The 16,144-nt window shown below is 49.1% G+C and overlaps 2 protein-coding genes across 2 annotated transcripts in view; both read left to right on the forward strand.

Annotated features, from left to right (window-relative positions):
• Positions 1 to 12,493, forward strand: part of SYNPO2L (synaptopodin 2 like) — a 13,290-nt gene extending 797 nt beyond the window's left edge. Inside the window, exons 3-5 of the mRNA XM_015592213.2 lie at positions 4,264 to 4,415; positions 4,889 to 5,403; positions 8,800 to 12,493. Coding sequence (XP_015447699.2) covers positions 4,264 to 4,415; positions 4,889 to 5,403; positions 8,800 to 10,970 — 2,838 coding nt within the window. The 3' untranslated portion in view covers positions 10,971 to 12,493. The remainder of the gene's footprint in view (positions 1 to 4,263; positions 4,416 to 4,888; positions 5,404 to 8,799) is intronic.
• Positions 10,303 to 16,144, forward strand: part of MYOZ1 (myozenin 1) — a 10,747-nt gene continuing 4,905 nt past the window's right edge. The window contains exons 1-3 of the mRNA XM_006915513.3: positions 10,303 to 10,345; positions 14,423 to 14,522; positions 15,700 to 15,790. Of these exons, the coding sequence (XP_006915575.1) occupies positions 15,718 to 15,790 (73 nt within the window). The 5' untranslated portion in view covers positions 10,303 to 10,345; positions 14,423 to 14,522; positions 15,700 to 15,717. The remainder of the gene's footprint in view (positions 10,346 to 14,422; positions 14,523 to 15,699; positions 15,791 to 16,144) is intronic.

Below are 16,144 nucleotides of genomic sequence, written 5' to 3' on the forward strand. Positions count from 1 at the left end.
TTCCGTTTTCGAGGTGGTTCTCACCAATGACCTTTACGGATAATTAGATTTGCGGAACGTGTGATGGTACAGGGCACTAACTGCTTTCGGGCTTCTTGTGTTCCCATTCCGGCTCTGCAGTTGTCTAGCTCGGGCAATTTAATCTCTGTCTCGGTTTCTTTCATCTGTAAAATGGAGAGAATACTAAATGCCCTTATAATAATAGCTTGTTGAAAGGATGGATGTCAAGTCAAATTGCGTGGCACTATAGTAAGCACTCAGTGAAGGTCAGCTGTTATTGAGCACTTTTATACAGCGCCTTGGTTTAAATACAGAACTATCCAGATGCCGATGATCTCTGTTCTCAGAATGCCCCCAGCATGTGGAAGAGCTACAGTTTCTGGAGTAATGATTATTACCCCAATGAATAACAAAAATTATACCTAATATTTGTAGCATTTAAAAAAATAAACATGACCTCGTTTACTCTTTTTAAAACATTTGTTCATTTAAAATAATCTTAGAACACTGTTGTGTGCCAAGTTTTATTCTTGGTTTTGGGAATACAGCAGTGAACAAAACTTACTCTCACATTGTTGACAGTAAATATTTTGAGGCACAGAGTTGTTCATTGAAAAAAATTGCTTTTGTAGCTTGTGCTGGAAGCTATAGTAGGCATTAAGCATGCTTTAGTAAATGGGCAGATTGTCTTGTCCTCAGTTTATAGTCGAGGTCAGTGGTTCCAGAAGTGTGATCCTGGGATCAACGATATCAGTATTACCTGAGAACCTGTTAGAACTGCAAATTTCAAACCCACCCTAGACTTTGAATCAGGAGGTAGGGCCCAGCAAACTATGGCTTAATAGGCTCTCCAGATGATTCCTTTTGCACACTGAAGATTGAGACCCACTAGTCCAGGTTAGTAATTTGCCAAATTCAATTAACAATGTTGAGTGCCTGGCCTAAGCTGGGCTCTTCGCTAAGCATTCCACATAATTTATCCCATTTAACTCTCATATGAGCATAGGAAAGTTGATATCCTCTGTCTTGTTTAAGGTTGCACTCCTAGTAAGTGGTAGAACCTATATTCATAGTTTCTTGAGGATAGAGGCTGATGTGTTGCATTTTATTGCTTTCTGTATCCCCATTCTGGTTCTCAGTCTTGGCTGCACATTAGAATCATCTGTGGTGCTTTTAAAATGGCAGTAGTAAAAAAATAAATAAAATAAAATGGCAGTAGCAGGTACCAGACCAATAAAATCAGAATTCCTAAGTCTGAGGCCTGAGCATCATTATATGTATACATATATGCGTATATATATTACATATCATTCATTACACCATCATCTAATCCTATATGCTGTCTTATTTTAGGGAACAGTAGCTTTAAAAGTTTTCCAGGTAATTCTGATGTGCACTGAGGGTTAATTGAAAGCTGCTGGTATAGCAAAATGGCTCACATATAGCTAGCACTCAGTATATGTTTGAATAGTGAATAAATGGATATTTAGATACTCTTTTTACTGATGAGGTCAAGTAATGCCTAAGGTCACACAGCTAATAAATGATGGAACAAGAATCCAAGTCCAATTCTGACTCTATATCCCATGCGTTTGCTATGACTACTTCATACACTAAGGCAAACAGCATTTGGCACACTAGCAGAAGTTATTCCAGGCAACTCTGTAAACTTTGATAATTCCAGTTATAGCACCATAATGTTATGTTTTATAAAAGAAAGAGATTTCTTAACATAGGACACATTCATGTAATGGAAACCTAAAAATAAGTAGGGATTTTATTTTTAACATGCATTGACATGTTTATACATATCTGTCAGTGTTCATCTTTCCATGACCACCTATGTATTGTAAGAGATAACTTAATTCAAACATTTATTGAGTGCTATTTACATCAGTCATTGCTCTGTGGGCTGTTGATTGGTTGTTGCATAGTCCTTGCCTTCAAGTTTCTCACAGTCTAGGAGGGAGACAAGCATATAAACAAACTATAATAATGGCTGAGAACTATAACGATAGATATGTGTTGATCCATCTATTGCCCATAGGAAGGCCTATTGTATAGGTAGGGAGTCAGGAGATGGGAGTCAGGAAAGGCTTCTGAAAGAGACGACAGTTCAGCTGGGGCAGGGCTAATCAGAATTCCTTTACACTGTACCCAGCACTGCAATGGGATATAAATCTCCATTTTGATTAATAGGTAAATTCATGCAGAAAGGGGGCACTCTTTTGGCGGTAGCTTGCAAACTTGTGGGACAAACCCAGCCATTTCTCACTCTGGAAATAAAGCCCCTGATGCTGTCACTTTGAAATGAGCTTTGGAGAAAAGCAGTTGGAATTGGTCTATGAGCCTATAAGGGAAGGCACAGTCCTTGAAAGGGTGTACATGAGTTATAGAGCCCAGAGAGTTAGTACTCTGAGTCCTAAGTCAAAGGCCCATGCAGGAGAATGGGGGACAAGAGAGGGCAGAAGTGTTTGCTATAATTAGCTCTGGGAGTAATACAGCTGGGGGAGGGAGAAGAGTACAGCCGGCAACTATTTTGAGCACAACTCCGATTGACAGGACACGTGTGCTGGACTGTACTGATCCCAGGGCCAAGTTGCCTGTCCGTGGTGTGTGGTGTGGCGGGGAAGTCCTGGGGCAGCAGGAGCAGGACAGCCAGACAGACAGGCCGGACGGGGTACCAGCACCTCGACTTCTCTCCCTGGGACACTGCCCAAACTCCGAGGGCCATAGGCCAAGCTGAGCGATGGGTGCTGAGGAGGAGGTGCTGGTCACATTGTCAGGGGGAGCCCCCTGGGGCTTCCGACTTCAGGGGGGGGCCGAGCAGAGGAAACCCTTACAGGTGTCCAAGGTAAGGGAGAGCCCCTATACTGAGGTTTCAGGGAAAGGGGGAACCAGAGGAACCTGGGAAGAGTCATGTGGTGGCCTACGGGGGGTAAGTGGGAGGCTGTGGAGAAGAGAAGTGGGGGTGGGCAGGTGGGCAGGGAAGCATGCTGTTTTGTGGGGGGAGTAGTGTGAGCACAGGCTTCTCGTGTGGGGGGGGTGGGGGCTATTAGAAAAGAGAAGTCCTGCTTTCTGGTAAAAGGGAAAAAGAAAGACTGTCTCAGTTCCCTGTGGCACCATAGTAGCAGAGGCCCAGGTCTGGCCATCCAGTCTTTGATCTCCTGGGTCTGTGCCTCCACTCCAAATTCCAGGAATATAGGGAAGGTTCTAATTTCTCTCTAACTAAAGTGATATGTGATGAGCTGAGGCTGTCTAGCCTAGCCCAGCCCAGCCCAACCCAGCCCAGCCCAGCCCAGCCCAGCCCAGCCCAGCCCAGCCCAGCCCAGCCCAGCCCAGCCCAGCCCAGCCCAGCCCAGCCCAGCCCAGCCCAGCCCAGCCCAGCCCAGCCCAGCCCAGCCCAGCCCAGCCCAGCCCAGCCCAGCCCAGCCCAGCCCAGCCCAGCCCAGCCCAGCCCAGCCCAGCCCAGCCCAGCCCAGCCCAGCCCAGCCCAGCCCAGCCCAGCCCAGCCCAGCCCAGCCCTGCCCTGCCCTGCCCTGCCCTGCCCATGCCTTCAGTGCTTCTCTTCCCCTATGCCAGATCCGTTCTCACTAGGCAAGACTCTTTTTTTGGTGCTAGGAGAGTTATGGCAAGATCTGCCTGTCAAGTGAAGTTGTTACCCTTTTGGTTTCACCGTACAGGCTTAATTTTCTCAACTGTAAACTGTGGGTACCTACTTTATAGAACCATTCTAAGGGTTAAATGTAAGTATACATGTAGAATACTTAGTACCATGTCTAACATTTAGTAAGGACTCAATAAACGATAGCCACCACGGCACACATATACACACACAATCAGTCTCCCAGGACCTGCTAGACTCCCTCCAACCTTGAATACCATTCTAAAATCTTGACTATGTAGATAATAGTGCCTGGAATTCCAAGGCCTAGGAGAGAACTATTGACTAGTGTAGATATTGCTCTTAGAGGAAAATCTTGGAAAAATCACCATTTCTAGTACCTATCCACTGCAGTTTTTCCCAAGCCTCTTATTCAGTGATTGCCCTACTTCCCCTCATATAATGTATTACTCCCTTCACTCTGTACCTTCTTCCCTCTGGATAGGTCCCCTTAACTGCAGCCCCATGCCCCTCTCCACCCTTTCTTACACTGCAAAGTAAAATCTCTTCCACACATGGGTCCTTCCTGTCCTAACTCCTTTCATTCTATTACCCCTTGGAGCCCTCTCTCACCTATAGTCTCTCCTCCAACACCTCAGATCCGAAGACGGAGCCAGGCTGGCAGAGGAGGACTCCGAGAGAGGGACCATCTTTTGGCCATCAATGGAGTCTCCTGCACCAGCCTCTCTCATGCCAGTGCCATGAGCCTCATTGATGCCTCAGGGAATCAGCTTGTCCTCACTGTACGAAGGTATGGCCCCCTCCCACCTACCCCACTCCCATCCCCCTAGACAACGGCTCCCCTTGCCTGACTCAGCTTTGTGTCTCACTGGCTTGGCTTCAGCAACTAACAAGTACCCATTTCTGCTTGTGCATTAGTGCTGGAGTATAGATGTTAGTGTAGTCCTCCCAAAGGGCTTGAATGTATCTGTAATTATCTGTAAGGGATAGGGGTGTCAAATGGGTGCTTGAGTATGTGGGCCTCCTTCAAACCCTTGTCTGTCTCATCATATCTCCCTGTAAGCCCATTTCCACTCACAGCCCTCAAAGCACATTTGCCTACCAGTTTGTCTTCAGATCTCTACTCTACCCAGTCTGTCCATTCCACCTATATGCCAGTGCCCTCTCCTTTTACCTCCTTCTCCCTTCTCCCATCCCCTCTATATCTTTCTAGCTGTCAGTCATCCAGCCCATTTCTCAAGTTCTGTCATCTTTCCCATCCAGGGTAGAGGACGAAGGGCCTTTGCGATCTCCATCCCCTGGTGAGCTGCAGGTGCTATCACCCTTATCTCCACTGAGTCCTGAGCCCCCTGGTGCTCCAGTTCCCCAGCCTCTTCAGCCTGGGAGCCTCCTCTCACCTCCCGACAGTGAAGCTTACTATGGAGAGACAGACAGTGATGCCGATGGCCATGCCACCCAGGAGAAGCCCCGCCGACCCCGCCGCCGAGGCCCCACAAGGCCCCCCGCTCCAGGAGCCCCACCTGATGAGGTCTACCTGTCTGACAGCCCTGCAGAGCCAGCACCTGCTGTCACTGGCCCTTCCAGCCAGGGTGACAGCCGTGTGAGCTCCCCTTCTTGGGAGGATGGGGCAACCCTTCAGCCACCCCCAGCCGAGGCCCTGCTGTTGCCCCATGGCCCCCTCCGGCCTGGCCCTCATCTCATCCCTATGGTGGGGCCTGTACCCCACCCGGTGGCAGAAGATCTTACTACCACCTATACTCAGAAAGCCAAGCAAGCCAGTGAGTGCCTGAACCCTTTTTCCCTAGCCAGGATCTTTCAATCTGAGCCCTAAATCTATCCCTTCATAACCAGACTTTATGCTTCCCTTGGATGTAGTCTTGGGGATAAGTGGAGAAGAGTGATGAGTAGGAGGGAAAAATAATTTCGTGGTCCCCATTATTTCTGCTGTTTGAATTAGTGTGGCAAAAAGGTACAGGTTGTTCAAACTAACCCCGGAACAGGGAAAGTAGGGAAGTTGGAAAGGGACATGAATCAATGAAGAGTTTACTTGTTGTCATTGCTATGATTTTGCTAGGTGTCAGACATAGGGCAGGGGAATATTTGGAAGCAGATTATGGCTACAGGGGCTCTTCAGTGTTTGTTGCAGGGATAAAATCAGAGCTGCCTGTGTCACATTTTTAAGTTCAGTTAAGATTCCTGGGAGGCTATGAGATAGTCATGAGTCCCTAGGAAATGGTAGAAGGAAGGACAGATGCCGGTTTGAACGAGGCCCCTGTTGAAGGAGCCGTCTGAGTTTGAGTTCGGTGCCATACTCAGTGTTTAAATGTTTAAAAAAAAAAAAAAATCTCAATTAAAAAAATTCTTTGTATATCCTTTGCAGAGGAGGCCTCCATTCAGAATTTAGTTTTCAGGGATCTTCAGTTCCTTATCTCAGGCAAGAATGCAGGCGTGGGCAGAAAAAGCCAGTTCCACTTATCTCAAACTCTCTGCTATTTTTGATGTGAGCTACAGAACAAGGTCTAAGAGTGAACTTTCTCCCTGCCCTCTGTTTCCCAAGCCTCTCCCCGACAGACCTTTCTTGTCACCTGAGAAATCTCAGGATTACCCCTCTAGTTCTCATCTCTTGTTCCTTTCCTCCACCATTCTGACTCCTGATTCATAGAATTTCATGTCTCTAAGTCTGGATTAGAGGCTAAGGATGTGAAAGTTTAGAGTCTGACATTCCTGAGAGTGTCCAGTATAAAACAAAGAAATTCCAGATGCATGCCCAGGATCCCATGCTTATCCTCAATTCTCATTTTAGCACCCTCTCCCTCCCCATCATGCTGGGTGAGACTGTAGTTAGTGGCTTAGGGATATTTTTAGCCAAGCAGACCTCATTGTCCAGTGGGTAGGGTAGGGGGAGGGGTAGGCAGGTGCCCACGTCCATCACATCAGGTCTTGTGGAACAGGCAAGAGAAGGGAGGGGGCCAGGCTCCAAAAATAGCATAGTGATCTCATTCAGCTGCCAGCTCTGGGGACAAGACAAAGGGGCTTTAAAAGGCTTGGGGGGTGGCTCAAGCTGGTCCTGCTCCAGCCAACACTGCCTTTCTCAGCATGGAGACCTTTGAGCCCATCAGCCAAGAGCCTCTCAGCCAAGCCAGCTTCGACAAAGCCCCAGGCCCAGTTCCTGAGCTCCAAGACCCGTTCTATGCAGGTACTACCCTCCCATAGCCAAGAGAGTTCTGGGATCTAGAATGGAGGATAATACATCAACGGTTTAGGAAGGGAAGTCTTTGGGAAAGGTCTTAGTCCCTTACCTCTTCCTCCTTTCTGCCTTCCTCTTCCTTCTGTTCTAAGGTAAGTTTCAGGGCCCCTTTCTCAGAATGGGCTCATGCTATGGTCACATGTCAAAGGAGTTTGTGACCACATGATCTATAGAAAACTCATAGGGAGAGAGTGTGTATGCAAGAGAGATGTGAATAATTTAAGAATACATTAAGGCCTGTATGTGGAAGTGTGGGGGAGAAAATATGTGTGAACAAGTAAGTATCTGTATACATGTGTCGCTAGTGTCAAGAAAGCTTTGATAGTAATGGTTACTCACAGTGGGACTTAGGGGCTGCCATTAAATGCTAAATTTACCTGCATTATCTCACTTAATCCTCATAACAACCTTATGAGGTAGCTATTATCATACTTATTTACAGATGAGGAAATTGAACTTCAGTGAAGTATATCTCCCAAGACCCCAAAACCTAAACTGAACTCTGACTCCAGCACCTATTGCTTGTTCACAGTTCTATCCTGTGGTATAAATGCTGGGATGGGTGGAATGAAAGCCCTAATTAGAAGTGAGCTTGGTATCTTGAGTGGAAAGTAGATGGAATTTCAAGAATTTTTCAGGAGGAACTGGGGATCATGCATCAGAGTATCCATGTCCAAGGCAGGGTCCCAGCAGCAGGGCAGCCTCTCCCATTTCCTGGCCCCACCTCCCAGGCCCCACATGGCATGAGACGTCCTGCCCTGGCTCCCCTTAGTACATAGTTCTTTCTTGCCCGCCCAGTAGTGGCTGCCTGAGCTCTCTACCTAGAAGGCTGACCTCTGAAGAAGACCACCCCATTCCCATCCCCAACTGGGGAGAAAAGGTGAATATATTTAGCCATTGACCTTAAGGTATCCTTAAGATTTGGAGGGTTGTCTTGGAGAGCAGCACTCTGGCTTTTCCTGAATCCTGGATCTGAGGCTATCCCTAGCTGTGAGTAGCAGGGGTGTGAGGCACAGTGGAGTGCCCTGGCAGTTGAAAAGCCAATATAAGCTCTCAAATTTTGTCCAAACTGTTAGTAAAAGGGTCTGTGCAGGGGGAACTTTGGGAAGAAGGGCCACTTGAAGTATGCATGTGTGTGAATATATTCAAGTGACTCTTCTATGTGTTTTTGTGTGGGCACATATGTATTTACATACATGTGTGAACGGGGGTGTATATAAGCTCAGGTATACCTAAATGAGAGAGAAAAGCACATGAGAAAATATGCCCATTGCTGGCTTTTACTAGATTCATATTCTTGTTGAAATGATGTGTAGTAGGAGTTATTTCTGTGAATATATATGATGCAAACTGCATGGTAGGGGTGGAATTGTGAATGAAGATCTTCCTTGCTAACGGTCCTTTGTGTCCTTATCAAGAGGTAAGGGGACAAGTCCCAAACTTTCTGAGAAGTGCCCTAATGTGGTCTCTGTGGTAGGAGAAGTGTCCCTTCTCATCTTTTCTCTCCCTGGGACATGCTTCATCTTTCTGCCTGAGAAATAACCCCCCTAAACCCTACCCCTGTATTGCCAGACAAGAATGGAAGGAGGCAGGGGAGGAATGTTTGTGAAGTGGGTAAGAACACATCTCCAGGAAGATAGGATAGGAACAGAGTAGAGAGGGGAGAAGATAGGAGAGCTGTGGTCAGAGTGGTATCAGGGCAGCCAGCTAGACTCTGCCTTCCCTTCAACTGTCCTTGGTTTCACCTTTTACCCTCCTCTCTGCCCCAAAGTCTGAGGACTCTGCCACAGGCAGGAGACATTGTGAGTCAGGCCAGGGAAAAGACAAGAGGTGGGAGGGCTGAGGGAGCTGGCTGGGGTGGGGCTCAAAGACTTGGGGAATAGGAAAAAAGAGGCTCACTGACCATTCTCCCTCCTGGCCTCCTCAGAACTGCAACGGGCAGAGAGCCTCCAAGAGAAGAGTGTGAAGGAGGCCAAGACCAAATGCCGGACGATTGCATCCCTGCTAACTGCAGCCCCCAACCCTCACTCCAAGGGGGTGCTTATGTTTAAAAAACGACGGCAGAGAGCCAAGAAATACACACTAGTGAGCTTTGGGGCTGTAGCTGGGACAGGTGCTGAGGAGGAAGAAGACGGGGTCCCTCCTACGAGCGAGTCTGAGCTGGACGAGGAGGCCTTCTCCGACGCCCGCAGCCTTACCAACCAGTCTGACTGGGACAGCCCCTATCTAGACATGGAGCTGGCCAGGCCAGGCTCAAGAATAGCAGAGGGCCAGGGCCCGGGGCTGGGAGGGCAGCTGAGCGAGGCCTCTGGGCGGGGCGTCCAGCTCTTTGAACAGCAGCGCCAGCGCGCAGCCTCCAGCACCGAGGAGCTGGCCCGGGATGGTCCAGTAGCCATGCTCAATGGGCAGGGACTACAGTCTCCACCTCAGGCCCAGAGTGCTCTGCTGGAGGGGGCTGTGCTCTCATCCAGCCCTTCGCCGGCCCCTATAGCCAGCCCCAGACCCTTCCTCCCAAGCGGTGGAGCCCCTACTCCACCTCCAAGCATCTTTAACCGGTCAGCCAGGCCCTTTACCCCAGGCTTACAAAGTCAGCGGCCAGGTACCACCTCGGTTATTTTCCGGCCCCCGGCCCCCAAGAGAGCGAATGAAAGCTTGAGAAGTCTCAGCCCAGCCCCACCACCTTTCTCGTCCTCTCCTCAAGGGCCCACCTCTCTGCCCAGCTTCACCTCAGGGGTTCCCAGCCACATGCCAGACTCCAGTTCCCCCAGCACCCCACGCTCTTCGGGCCCCGTCACGGCCACCAGCTCCCTGTATATCCCAGCCCCCAGTCGTCCTGTTACTCCAGGCGGAGCCCCAGAGCCCCCCGCTCCCGCTAGCGCAGCTGCCATGACCTCCACTGCTTCTATCTTCCTATCCACGCCTCTGCGACCCACTGCACGCCCAGAGGTGCCCGCCCCGGGCCCCGCAGCCCCTGAGCCTCCCAGCGCTCGGGAGCAGCGCATCTCGGTGCCAGCTGCTCGCACCGGCATCCTCCAGGAGGCCCGGCGTCGGGGGACCCGGAAACAAATGTTCCGGCAGGGAAACGAGGAGCCGAAGAACTCGCCCAACCCCGAGCTGCTATCGCTGGTGCAGAACCTGGATGAAAAACCCCGAGCCGGGGGTGCAGAATCTGGTCCAGAGGAAGATGCTCTGAGCCTCGGGGCTGAAGCCTGCAACTTCATGCAGCCACCAGGGGGCAGGAATTACAAGACCCTGCCTCATATGACATCTAAAACCCCGCCTCCAATGGCTCCCAAGACCCCGCCCCCTACGACTCCTAAGACTCCACCCCCAGTGGCTCCCAAGCCCCCGTCTCGAGGGTTCCCTGATGGGCTGGTGAATGGAGCATCCCCTTCTGCTGGAATCCTTGAGCCACCAAGGCTTCTGGGCAGGGGTGGGGAGCTGTTTGCCAAGCGGCAGAGCCGAGCAGACAGGTATGTGGTGGAAGCTACACCTAGTCCTGGCCTTGGCCCTCGGCCCCGAAGCCCTTCTCCTACTCCCTCACTGCCCCCTTCCTGGAAATATTCACCCAACATCCGTGCCCCACCTCCTATTGCTTACAACCCTCTGCTCTCACCCTTTTTCCCCCAAGCTGCCCGAACTCTCCCTAATAAGGCCCAATCCCAGGGGCCTCGGGCAACCCCTAAGCAGGGCATCAAGGCTCTGGATTTCATGCGGCACCAGCCCTACCAACTTAAAACTGCCATGTTCTGTTTTGATGAGGTTCCCCAGACTCCTGACCCCACCTCCTCAGGGGCCACCAAAACTGCCCGAGTTCAGGAGATTCGCAGATTTTCTACTCCAGCACCCCAGCCCACTGCAGAGCCCTTGGCAGCCACTGTGCTTGCCCCCCGAGCAGCCACTACATTGGATGAGCCCATCTGGAGGGCAGAGCTGGCCTCAGCCCCTGTCCTTAGCCCAGCCCCTCCTCCAGAGTCTCCCAGGGGCCTCCGGGCCTCCCCCAGCTCCTGTGGCTTCCAGGTAGCCAGGCCTCGGTTTTCAGCCACCAGAACAGGATTGCAGGCTCACGTGTGGAGGCCTGGGGCAGGCCACCACTGAGCTCCCAGGACCAAGGAGAGGTGGAACAACACCCAGTTCCTAAAGTTGCTTCTCCTACTCAATCTACCCTCTCTCTCAGGCATCTGGAGTCTATATTCCCTCCTGCCAGAGATAGTTGTGGAGTTGGTGTACTATCCCTCAGCTTCCTCCTGGCTCCTGACCTCCCTGCTGCTTTTCAACCTAACATCTCTGCTTTGCTATTTGTGCTTCTCTTTGTCTCTGTGGTTCCTTGCCAGGATCTCGTTCTTTATCTCTAGGTTTCTCCACCTATACTCCTCCACTGGCCTCTATTTTTCTACGTTTGTGCTTTTCTCTGTGGGCCTCATTTTAATGTTCAATGAGAAGAATACAGAGAAGTTACCACTGAGACCTCAAGCAAGAAGCTTGCGACTAGGCAGGCAGCAAAGGAACTGAATTGACCCCTATTTGCACTAAGTTGCTTCCTACTCCTCACTCTTCTTTCCCAAGCTTGGCTGGCATATACCTAGGTGTGTATGTGCAAGTGTATATGTGCAAGCGTGTGTGTGTGTGCACAGAGATGCTCTTCTGTCTGAGGCAAGAGTAAGAGGAGAGATCTAAATAAAGACCCAATGTGGGTCTTACCCTTGTCTTGATCAAAAAAGGGTTAGATATTCCCACATGGATAGTCTAGTGCAGGGAAAAACATTCACTAGAGTTAAAGACCAGTGTCTGTAGCTGGTATGTAGCATCTTGTGAAACTCACAGAGTAGGAGAAGACATGAAGGGTCAGGGTGGTTTGTATGAGCTGAGTTAAACCAGCTAGACCAAGAATAGAACTAAGAATTCTATTTCTCAGGATTTCAGAAAGTTAGCAACTTGAGGGGCCCATGCTGAGCAACAAGCACGAAGGAAGTGAATAAAAAGAAAGAAAATTTCTTCTAAGAGTGAACAAATCATTGGCTTCATTGCCTCATGAATCTAAGACAGAAAGGAAACAGAGCCATAGTCTCGAAAGTGAGGCAGAACCAGGAGCAGAGCAAAAATGAAAAAAATTGATTGAGCCATAAAGAGCGTTGTGAGGGAGAGTGAAAATGCAGTGTTTGCAGAGAGTAAAGTTAGGTAACAAGAAACCAACCATGTACAAGAGGGGGGTTGGGGGAAAAATGTGAAGAAGAATGTATTTGTTCGTGTGAAGGGCCTGATGGTGAGAAGATGTGAGAGTGTGTGTGCAGAGTGTTGAAAGAAGAGTTGGTATCTGTGCTACTTTCTTTGAGTCTGTCCCTCTGTCTTCTGCAGCTTGTCCTGACTACCCGGGAAAGGGCAAGGAAACACCCAAAGCCAAACCTCTTTTCAGTTTTATCCCATCCTTCAAACCTTAGCTCCTGTTCCTTTCCAGTTTCAGGTCCCGATTTCTGATACTAAAGGGGTAGGGACTCCCCTCTCACCATGACTACCATAGGTTACATTTGCTGCTTGATCTGGAAATTGATCATTTCCTTTGTATATTGGGTGTGAGTCACAGTACTTTTGTTTGTGCACAAGAATAAACTTATACCCCCATACTTTTTATTGCTGTCATCTCTTATAGGTTTATACCCAAATCTGGATCTCCCCTTGATCTTCTCTGATTCCCCTGATCTTCTAATTGCTGATCTCTTTTTCCATTTCTGCCCTATTTTTCGCCCTTTTGCCCTTTACTCCCTGGTCTCTTGCTTTTCTCTGCCAATTCTGTCCCACTCCTACTTAGCCACTTCCACCACTCCCCTTGGTTCCATCTCCCCACATTTCCCATCCAGATTCTCCCCCTTTCAATCCTCTGCTCCATACTTCCCAAACTAGGCCTCAGCTTGTAGAACTAAGAGAAGTTAGAAAGGCCTTATGAGCCTTTTGCCATGAACATTTCCTAACTCCCTAGAGGAAGCAACCATTTCCATGGGAAAACAGTGGCTGGAGGTGAAGGTGGGGTGGGAGAGGGAAAAAAGAGAGAGAGGGTGGATAGTGTGGATTGAGGCTAATAAAGAAGAGAAGGTACTGGATGGACACTGACTAGAATTAGACTTCTGAGAATGAATGTGCCAGTGCTCTAGTATTACCAGCAGGGGGCATAGTTGTGCCAATAACCCAGATGCTTTCAAGTGCATAGAATCAGAATTCCAAAGGAAGGGTCCAGAGAGCATAGGCTAATTCTGTCTTCACTTACTTGGTAGTTTTAGGTACTCAATCACAGGAGACCAAAATTATGGTTTTTGTTTTTGAGGGGAGAATGGTAGTGATGACGAAGTCATTATTTGCTATTTTCCTTCTAACTGCTTCTTTGGGTTGGGAGGAAATGGAGGAAGACAAAAGATGAGGGATCTGGAGGCTAAACTGGTCTGGAAAGAGGCCAACTGGAGAAGGCAAGTAGAATTTTCAGCCCCTAGCCTGAACCTGAAAAGTTCAAGATGGGAAAATGGCATGGTAAAGAAGGGTAGAGAACTCACAGAGGGACAGAGGGGTATTCTGGGAGCTACAAAAACTGTTTCCAAAAGCAGCCACAACAGGGTGGTGGTGGCTGCAGCAGACATGCAGCGGCAGACATGCAGCAGCAGCTAGTTCTAGAATATGAGAAGGTAGAGGAGGATCCAAGGTGTTCATGGAGCTATTGAAAAAGGGGCTAGGCAAATGATATCCTTCTCACAAGGGATTTCTCAAGCTAGTGCCCCTGACCAGAGGCTTCTCTGGAACAATGCAAATGGGACAATCCAGATCCTATGGAATGTGTGTTCCCTTAGAAGAAAATCCCAAGTAGGAATCTCAGAGAGTAAGCCCTTGGCAAGTCAGAAGCCTTCATGCAATTCTCAGGGAGACACAGACATCTATCCTGCATAGTAGTCTGAACTGAGCATGCCAACAGCAAATGAGGGTGAAAAGGCAGAAATTAGTAATGTCTTCCCCATATCTTCTCTTACAGCCCAAGAAGCACTAGGTTTGGTTAATTTGGTCCCTTAATCTGCCAAGATCTGGCCCTCCCAAAGGAAAAACCAACCCACTTAGGAACTTTCAAAGAGTAGTTCCATTGTGAACAGACTTCCCTTCTCCAAATAGCACCTTAAACCCTCCCACCCCCAAAATGCACCCACGTCCCTCCAACTGTGGCCCAGATTGGCTCTGAGTGGCTCTCGGGACATGTTCTTCAGGTTGTCACTCTCCCGCTCTGAATTCCTATCTACCACTTGCTGTCTGCCTCCTTTCTCCCTCTCAGTTTTCAATTTCCCCCTAAATGCTTCTTTGGATCTCAGACCCTAGGTGCCAAAGGAAACGAAGTCCCTGGGTGGACTGATCCCTGGCTCAGACAGCTTAGTGTGAGAATCCCAAAGTCCTTCCCTTTATTCCTGAGCCTCTGGGTAAGGAGGGCGGGATCTTGGTTCCAGGGTCTCAGTACCCCCTGTGCCATTTGAGCTGCTTGCACTCATCATCTCTATTAATAACCGCCTTCCCTCCCCCACTGCCAGTGCTGCCCCCGCCTGAACAGCTTGGGTTCTCCGGTCACAGCAGCTCAGTCCTCCAAAGCTGCTGGACCCCAGGGAGAGCTGACCACCACCTGGGCAGCCGGTAAGTCTCCAACTCTATGACTAGAGGGGCTGGAGCACATTCTGTTGACTGCTGTGTTTGTGTGTGCAGTAGTGCCCCTTGATCCTGGGGTAGTTTTCCCCATCCCCTATCTCCGCTCAGCTCCCATCTGTCCAGTTCAGGGTTGATATAGAGAGTTGGAAAGAGAGGGGCCCTGGAGGGTGTGGGGAAGAGAGATAATGGGGGAGGCAATGGAGGATGAAAAGGGGGTCTTAGAGGCTGGATGGAAAAAAAGAACCTGGTTGAGGTTGAGAGGTACATGGAAAGTCCATTTAGTAGTTCCTATACTCTCACCTCAGCAGACCCTACTAAGTTAATAAAATTGCAGCTGTGTTGTGAGGCAGGACTCAGCAGAAGACGGCATTTTTGCTGAGTGCAACTTTTGTTAAGGAGGAGCTAGAGTCTGTATCTTTTCCCAGCTTGTCCCTCTCCACTGCCAGATACTATTATTATGTTCTTGTCCTCCATCAATTCCCCACTGCTATGATATTGCTGAGTTGACATATGTCAAGGTTCAAATGTCCCCTGACACCCCACCCCCTCCACTCCAGTTCTGGGGTCTGGGGCAAGAGTGACTGAAACGGAGCAGGAAGCATTGCTATGACCTCCCAGGCCATGTTCCAGCTGGCCCAATGGAGAAGCAACATCTCCTTCTTAAGGAGAATGTTTTTGGCTGGATCTCCTCAACCCTGGCAGAACACTTTTCTGCCCCTAGCCCTCCCCGAGATTGGGGAAGACTGAGGAGAGACCAAAGCTTAGAATGACAGTCCCAATCTGAGATCTCCATGCAAATAAAAACTTCAAATCATGCCAATGAAATTTGTCTGTATTGCCCTGCCTGTATGTTATTTGTTTGATTTACTCCCTGCCTCCCAAAACACTCTGTGTTCCTAATCTGCATACCAGATCTGTAAAACAGCTTCAAGAGGTTGGTAGAAGGCATGGGCAGGGGATGCATTTATAATTCTACACTGTCTCCAAGGAAAAGAGAAGCCCTAAAGTAATAGGCTTTCACCCTATGAAGGAATGTATATTTCTTTGAAAATCTAATGAAATTTTGCTCCCTGAAGCCCTTACTCCCAGGTTAAGCAGTACTGCCTTACTATAGAAACTTACCCTTTCCAGTCACTGTCCATCTTCCAATTCCCATCCTATCCAGGCTGAATCCACCTCCACAATGCCGCTCTCAGGAACCCCAGCCCCCAACAAAAAGCGGAAATCCAGCAAGCTGATCATGGAACTCACCGGAGGTATGGCATGTTTGTACCTACCTATTGTGGGACTTCTCATTAAGAGCATCTCTGGCCCAAGAATCCCAGAAGTACCATAAGGTTATATATGTCTTAGGGTAAAGAGACATGCATGAGACGAGGAATTCAGGGGTTGGGTGGGATAAAAGACGGCAGCGGTGGTGCAGGGAGAAAGGATGCAACACTAACTACTCACCCTTCCACACTTTTCACCTTGTAATCTGAGACAATAATACTCAGCCCAGGTCCAGGGCAATAGGGCCCACAGGTCAGTGAGGTGTGTTTAAGGAAGAAAACATATATGATGGAGATTGACACAGAGTGTTTTAATAAATGGTTAATTTCCTTCTTTCC

The sequence above is a fragment of the Pteropus alecto genome, unplaced genomic scaffold, assembly GCF_000325575.1.
Source record: "Pteropus alecto unplaced genomic scaffold, ASM32557v1 scaffold155, whole genome shotgun sequence".
NCBI classification, from domain to species: Eukaryota; Metazoa; Chordata; class Mammalia; order Chiroptera; family Pteropodidae; genus Pteropus; species Pteropus alecto.